Here is an 8,449-nt window from a genome sequence, read left to right as displayed (position 1 = left end):
CGAATCTCGGAGAGAGGCTCCTCTGAGCGACGGCGCGTGCCTCGATCGGATGCCGTTCAACGTTTCCTCTCTTTCCTCGTCACGCGATAATTGAGAGACGTCGATTGTGGTGCACTCGTCTCCCACCCCCCGCGGGAAACTTCTCTCTCTTTTTGCTTATCGTTTAAGTAACGAGGCTTCTTTAAAAGGAAAAAGAAATATTTCTTCCGACGCGGAAGATGGAAGAGGTTTTTCAAGTTTTCGAGAGAAAATTGGTGGAAGCGACGAAAAAGAAGAAGAGGAGTTCCGAGTTGGGTTAATACGCTCGAACAGAATTCCTCGGGCAAATATTGCCCGTCGGATTTCTCTTGGAAGATGCAGAACAGGAATTAAAAGACGAGCACGAGGCTCCCGCCACTTCCCTGATACCCGTCGTTCCACGTCACTTTGCCCGAAGAACGAAAAGAGCCCCACGCATAGGTTTAGAATGCGTTAAGAGGTCCTCCATGGTGTTTGCTGGCAAACACCCTTCGTTCTCGCGTTGCCTCGATGGCGCCCTTGCTACCGCCATTCCGCCCGGTCCCGACGCATTCGTCGTCGACCCTTTCACTCATGCACACAAACCGAGTCTGATTACACATTAATTATTTACCAAGTGATTTCTCGTGTACGGGCCGACCGAAGTTTCTCGAAAACGGGTCATTAAATTAAATGAGACGCCGGATTCCCATCGAGAGCGTGCCTCTACTAAACCTCTGCGAATGTACCTCTCTCGGAGGAGAGAGAGAGAGAGAGAGAGAGAAAAATATTAGAAAATAAAGATTTACGGTCGACTAATATCGTAATAACGATTACCTGTAAATAGGCATTTCTCGCTCGATCCGTCTCGTCCAAGCGGAAAATAACCGAATGGAAGGAGGAAGGAGGTCTGGACAGACCGTGTAAAAATGAAAAGATTCCGATAATGGTCCGTGAAAAGATGATCGTTAATTAGCCTCTTGGATCATTAGACTGATCCAAGTAAATTGTGTTCGAACGAGAACAGTTTCGAAACTGGCGATATAAGGAGGCGCCGCCGCCGTCGTCTGAACGGAAAATTATCCTCTTTCTCTCATTTATCTCGGTCGAGTGCAAATATTTTTTCTACGACTCGTTGGACGAGAATTTTCCGTAGCCGCGTTCCGCTTTCGGGGTTGCCCGCGATGACTAACCAACCGGGAGTAATTTTTCCCCGGGAGCAAGCCCGGGAAAGCCTAAAACAACGGGATTAGTCTGGACCGGAGCATCCTCTTTGGTGGAGGCCGAGGCAAGGATTTAATTTCCGAGGATTTTCCCACGGAACGGTCCAGGTTGGCGGATGCCTCGGCGGAGGACCTCGGCAAACACTCGAAATGTCTATGCCTCTGTAGGAAATTATTTGTCGTTCTTCTGGTAGAAGAATCGCTCCTGCCCTCGGCACGAAACAATGTCCTCCTCGAGGTCGTTCGAGAAATTTTTTCCAGAGACCGCTTTCATCCTTAATTTCTCTTTAATATTTCGATATTCTAACGAAACGGTCGGCGATAATCCGATAGACCCATTAAAAATTTTCGTTTCCTACGAATATATAATAACAGATTATCTTTGATAAATTCTAAAATTATCATCGAAAAAGAACTCTCGTAAACAAACCATAACAAAAACACGGACGCGAAACGTTTTTTCCATCGAAAACGGGAGGGGAGGGAATCGAGGAGATGAGAAAGGGAGAGGATCGTTTTTCTGCTCGCTTAAAAATCTCTTTAAACAGATCGTGATTTCGAAGGGCGGAACAGGCGGAACGGACAAGAGAGAGAGAGAGAGAAAGAGACAGAGACGGTGGAGATACTCTCTTTGTTCGGGGACAAACATTTGCCAGCAGTTTCTCAGGAGTCGTCTCCCGGCGACGACAGGAAGACGAAAACGATCGAGGCCGCAAACGAGGCCACTCTCTCGTTCGCTTTTAGACGAGAGCCATGTTGGAACAACGACGACGACGACGACGACGACGAAAACGACGAATGCTTCCACCCGATCCTTGGCCCGGATTAAAAATACTGCAAATCACGGGCTACCTGTGAACGAGCCTCACGCTTTTCATTGCCTCGTTTCGAGCCCGGCAGACGCCTCTTGCAACGCCGATATCGCAAAGAAGAAACTCGTGGAGGATGAAATTTTCGCGAAAGCGCGGATGCCACGATTCGTCTCGCCGCTTCTTCCTCGAACAACTTCGCGTTCTTCATTTCCTTTCGCGCGTATATAACAGCGTAACATTGTGCGAGCAAACAAATCGCTTCGATGATTCACTTCGCGAGGAAATCAACGCCACGCTTTCCACTCTGTGCTCCCTTGAAATATCTCGTTCCCTGATCGATTTCTAACACACGAAGGAATATATATATATATATCAAGAAAACTATATTTTAAGGAATGTACATATGTATATCATATACAAGGAATGGAGGAAGAGAGAGAAACGGGGAGCAAAGAAAGAATATGAGCATCGGAACCGAGTCGACCGAGAGGGCCCGTATCGTTTTAACGTCTCTATTAGCGGCTATTAAAAATGAGCTAGAGACGAAAAAAAGCTGTGGAACGAGGGTAANGTAGGAGGGGGTGGGGAGGGGTCCAGGTTCGCTTGAAATCGCGGGCCCTCTGTTCACATGCCGTCTCCTCCTCGTACCGGTATCCAGTTACCTTTTGTGGAGGCCCTCGTATAGCTCAGATTTTCGAATGATATGTTCTCCATTGTGCTCGCCGAGTATTTAGCATGGCACGGGGTTGGTCTAAATCGAGGGTTCGCCAGGGTGAGGAGGGATAGAGAGAGGGGGAAGAGGCTAGTCCGAGATCGGCTCGTACCACGACGACACGAAAAATTTACGCTCTCTCTCTCTCTCTCTGTGTTCGACACGGGGGTAGATTCTGTTAAAATGATATCCCCCGTCACTCTACTGGAGTTGAGGATAGATCCGATTCTGATATCGAGGTTGAAATTGATCGTTCTCCAAGTGTTCTCTTTTTTTTTTTTTATCCCGCCTCTCTTTCCCCCGCGCTTTGTTGTTACCTGGGAAGAGTCGTAGAAACTAGTTTCGAGAGGAGAGAGAGAAGGACGATTGGCTCGGGTATTCTTTTGAAAGGTGCAATTTTTATTGAACGAAATTTCTTTGCATTTTGTTCGTTTTTGCAGTTAGCCTTTATTTTTATAAAGAAAGAAATCATTTTTTTTTATCGAAGAGAGAGAGGAACTATTGGCTTGGAAATCTTTCTAAAGATGTAATTTTATCAAAGCGAATGAAATTTTTTTTGCATATTTTTCCGTTGTATTTTTAATTTTATTCGTTTTATAGGTTTATTTTTTTTTACCAAAGAAATCGTCTTTTATCGAAAATACAAAGAGAGGAGAGAGAGAAAAAGAGAGAGAAAGAGAGAAGAACGATTAGCTTTCAAAGATGCAATTTTTATCCGATTGAACGGAATGCCCTCGCATTTTTTATTAAAGTTTGCTAAAATTATAAAGCATTCCCGATATTAAATATCACCATTTATTACCATTTATTATAAATAGCTATCTGAAAATCTGAATGAAAGAAACGATAAAAAGCTTAAAACTAATAAGATATCAATATTAATTCTTCCAAAAAACTTTCTACTCGAATATAACATTTTTCGAAATAAAGAAATTCATATTGGAGAATTGGCGTGGAAAAATGACGCATAAATTACGGACACAGTATCGATGTTAACCACGTTTAAACTCGAAAAAGATCGAATCACTCTTTAAAGAGGCCTGTCAGGGGCCTGAGCGGGGCGAAAAGCGGGGGATCCTTTCACCGTAAGTTTCTTCGATCGGGGATCAATCGGGTGGGTTCCACAAGGACGACCATCTTGCGCGTAATTACAGTAGCTTCCGTCACGGTTCGAGCGCCCTGCCGCCCCGTCCTCCGTGCATAATACTTTACAACGTATAACGCATACAGGAGGGATTACAAAAGTGACTCGTCATGCGGCATAAATACTTAACGGCGGAGCGGCATCCTCCTCGCCGCCGTTCCTCGCGTTGCACCTGATACTTTCCCCGCGGGCGCTGGTTTTGATGATCAATTTCTTTTTTAATCATTCGCCACCGCCGAAAACTTACCTCGTCACCTGTGCGCGCCTCGTTCGACGCGGGCCCTCGATTCGCCACGCGAATACGCCTCGAATTTGGCGAACGCGTGCGGCCGACGTGGACCCGAGGCCGCGAATACATTATATACGTACGTTTTACACGACGCGAGGGAAAAAAGAAAGAAAGAAAGAAAGAAAAGAAAAGAAAAGAAAAAGAGAAGAGGGAAGCTCTTCGCTGCAAAATTCGTCGAACCGTGGCCCTTTTTCGTGGAGAGCTCGTTGAGTTTTAACGAGCGACCGAACCGTGAACCTCTGTATCCCTCGTTAACCGCGGAAACAATATAGTAGCGGCAACACGGTTTGATGATACGGACGATGCGATGCTCAATTCTAATTATAATTTTAATTTTAATTATTCGCGTTTTGAAATTGATGCGAACGCCGATAACAACAATTTATTAGAAAGGGAGGAAGATGATGAGTCGAGAGTTTTTTTCTCTTTGGGAAAGAAAACGAGTCGCGAATTCGTAATTTTCACTACGGAATCGTGTGCAACAGAGAGAGAGAGAGAGATTTTTGATCGTTGAACGAATTGATACCGGTTCTTCAAGATTCATTCGAGGGAAGGGAAAAAAATTGACACCGTAAGCTCGAGCCTCCGCACTTTAATGCCACGACATTAAGAAGCGTTGAATAGGGACACGACGATCGGTGGACGAAGCACTATGCGGAACAAAACGGAAAGAGGCTGGCACACATAATAAGTCGCGCCCGCTCGTGCGGGTGTCTCGTGAAAGGGCCAAGACAAAGGGGAGCGGTCTTGGGGGCATAATTAAAACGCGTCGAGTGTCCCGTTGATGCGAGACACGTTGAAGAAAAAGAAGAAAGGGGGGAGGGAAATAGGAGGGAGAGGGAAGAGGAAGGGTATACGGGTTCGATTACCGTGTCCAACGCGTTTCAAAAGTCCACGTGAGAGTGGCCTCTACACGAATCGCGTTTCTACCGCCTTTATACCCTCCTCCTCTGTGTCCCCGGAATCGAATAAATCGCTTTCATACCTTCGTCAGGGAAATTGACGTCTCGTTATATATTTCTGTATGGAGAAAGTGCGAAGGAAACGTCAGATTTACAAGGGAAACTGATTCAACCCCTTCGTGATGAGTTTACAGATGCAATAGCAGCTGTGAAAATTTTTCATCTTTTTTTTCCGAGATATCAAATGATACTTTTTTCCCCATCTTTTATGAACGATTAAATAAAATTAAATAACAATGTTCAATAATACAATTTTCGAGAAATAATATATATAATATTCCAGTCTATGATTTATAATTTCCTTGTCCTGTCAAGAATCAGGATCGAGAGAATACTACGTTCACGAAAGATCAATTGTCGAAGAATATGGACGGAAAAATGAATTTATCGAACGTTTCTTCTCGTTCTCAATTTGAAAATTGATAGATCGCTCGACTAATTGGATAAATGGTGTACGTTCTTTTGCATTGGATCGATAAAAATATGAAAAATTTACATATAAAAATAGACTCGTAAAGGCGTGGAGAGGATCTCCAAGTAGTTTAGGCGTACTTAGACAAGCGTGCCACGTTAAAAAGGCGAATCAGCTCGAGAGTTGGCGCTTCTCCTACCGACCGCCCTCCTCTTTTCGGAGGAAGCCTCCATCCGGACGATCCGACGATTCTCGTTTCGAGCAGCGAACCTGTTCGAAATCACTCGAGGTGTTACCGTGGTAACAGTGCGGGCTGGAAACTCGATTAGCAAAGAAAATACGGGAGTATCTCAGGAGCCCAGGAGTTGAATCGATCTGGAGCGAAGAGGCTTTTAAGGCGACCACAACATCTCATTGTCTCTGGCAGACTTGCGAATGATTCTCCTTTCTCTTAATATCAGGATCGGGAGGTGGCGTTCTCCACGCTCAAAGTAAATTCCCTTCACCGTGTTTTCCTTTTCCCCGTTACACGATTACACGATGGAGAGGAAAAATTATTTTCACGTAAGTTCGAGGTGTTTGCAGTTTTCATCTCGCATATTGAAAATTTCTTCTTCTTCTTCTTCGTCTTCTACCCATCTTCGAGTAAGAACAAAAAAAGAAAAAGAAAAAGAAAAGAGAATTGACGTCAGTCGGTAAATACGAATTATAATATGGATTTCCTCGATAATGGCGGCCTAAAGCGTTTAAAACTCGCTCGTGGGTGACGTGGGTGAGTAATACTTTCCTGTCGACAAGTCGGGACATCCGTTCCGATCGTGCCACGACCACGTTCGCCATTTATCTCCCTGACCACGAAGGATGAGTCGTGTGAGAAGTTTTCGTGCGAGCCGTTTCTATATCTATCCGTAATCTCTCGAGTAATGAGGTGAATCCTTCTTTTGTACGTGCCCGTCGCCCGAGAATCGTCGTTCACTCTCCCGTGAATCCTTCTGCTCACCTGGGAAGGATGGGCCCGCTCATTAATTATAGTCGCTCCGTGGCGATGACTGGAAACAAAGTGTTTTTCCAGTGCCGGGTAACAGGCTGGATTAGCTTTACCCTAGGTCGGCCAACGAATTGAAATTCTCATCGCTCTCGTCTTCAACGCGCCTACGCGAGCCTTAGCTGCTCCAGAGATGGGGCTGACCGACTTGCTACCAATAATCGGTGACCTCTCTTGTTAACCCTTCGACGGGAGATGCATGCTCGAGTAAGCGATCCTCGAACGAGTAACGAAAGACGGACGTGGTGGAAAATATTGCGCGGCCAACGATTCGAATTCTTTTTTTTTTTTTTCCGCCAAAATAAATCCTCGAAGGTTTCGAGAATTTTTCTAACAAATAAATTAAGAATGATTCGAATTGAGTTTTACTCGAGACATCGAAAATGAAAGTTAAAATTGTTAACAAAGAAATAAAGAAAGAAAGATTCGAATTTTCTTGACTTCGTTCTCGCAACGAAAAACGTTGCGATGTCGACGATGAAATAATGGAAAATTCGAATTAACTTGATCTCGGAACGAAAGCGATACGAGAGCAAGAAAGATTTACGCGGGAGATTCGAATTTTCTCGGCTTTGGGATGTCAACGATGAAATAAAGAAACATTTGGGTGGAAAATTGGAATATTGATTTCTATCTCAAAGGGTTAGGAAAATAAAGAAAAATTTGCGCGGGAGATCTTAATTTCGATCTCGAAAGGGGACGATAAAGAAATAAGGAAAAGGAGAAGTAAAAATAAATGGCTCGACGTTATGTTTCAGAATGCAACAGCAATCTGGGACAGGAAACGGGAATACGCGACGCGCGTTGAGTCCAGGGCCGGGTGGCAGCGATTCGGAGGACTCGGATATCTCGCTCGGCGGCACATCGCCCGCGTCGCCGAGTTCCTCACCTCCGCCAACTCATCAACCATCTCCTGTTCCTCTCGGGCCCCTTGGTCCCCTGCCTCCGCCATCCTTAAATTTCCGTTTCGATCCTTCGCAATCGCAGTTTCGATTCAACCACGCGACGGCCTTCAAATTCCCGCCGACGGGCTTCCGGTTTGGACCGCACAGCCCGCAACACAATCATCCCAACATCTCGGGCGGTGGAATCTTCAGGCTGACGGAAACGAGCCCGTTCCAAGCTGTGGGGCCCAGGGGTGATCTCGGTTCCAGGTGAGTCCTCACGTTTTAAGAAACTTTATCCTTTCTTCATCGCGTAAGATCACTCGGAACAGATATTCAAAGAGTAATGTTTCGTTTATATATTATCGAATATCTTTTTCATCTATTTAAAAAATAAGAAATTTATCGATATATTTATCTTTGTTACGTCATCTTAATTCTAGTCTAAATACATTGGTTATGAAAAGCATCGTTATATTTGTCACAGCTTTTGGTACCGCTTGATACGGTGTTGATTCATGTGTTATTTTTATTAAATACTTTTTTGAAGAGTTGAACATTAACTCGTTGAAAAAGTAACTAGTTAAAAATCTCGAATAAATTTACTTCAACTAATTAAAATAATTAAAAAAACATTATTCATTTATTCGTGGCTATAATAATTGATCCGTTTTTCACATAATCTTGGCGTTTCAACAATTATCCGCGATCGTTATATTTATATTTCTGAACGATAAATTACAATCGAAGCAGCTTTATTCATTAACTTCAACCGTGAAACGTGTGTTACGTAACCTTGTTAACGAACAAAGCGAAGAATCGAGGTCGAAGAATCGATCGTTTCGAAGGAAATAGCAATCTGAAAGCTGCAAAATATTTTCCAATTCCAGATTACCCGATCCTCTGGGTCTACCACCCCCGAGGTTGCATCCGCACGAGGGCCTGCTCCACCATCCCCACGTACAGCAC

General features: G+C 44.3%; 1 protein-coding gene across 1 annotated transcript in view; it reads left to right on the top strand.

The window, feature by feature from the left end:
* LOC102673710 (homeobox protein SIX4) overlaps window positions 1-8,449 on the top strand; it is a 49,656-nt gene that overhangs the window by 40,452 nt on the left and 755 nt on the right. Inside the window, exons 3-4 of the mRNA XM_031515316.1 lie at window positions 7,355-7,750; window positions 8,371-8,445. Coding sequence (XP_031371176.1) covers window positions 7,355-7,750; window positions 8,371-8,445 — 471 coding nt within the window. The remainder of the gene's footprint in view (window positions 1-7,354; window positions 7,751-8,370; window positions 8,446-8,449) is intronic.

The sequence above is a fragment of the Apis dorsata genome, unplaced genomic scaffold, assembly GCF_000469605.1.
Source record: "Apis dorsata unplaced genomic scaffold, Apis dorsata 1.3 scaffold_61, whole genome shotgun sequence".
Classification (NCBI taxonomy): Eukaryota; Metazoa; Arthropoda; class Insecta; order Hymenoptera; family Apidae; genus Apis; species Apis dorsata.
Note: the sequence above shows the minus strand (reverse complement) of the source record. Positions and strands in the feature narration are given on the sequence as shown.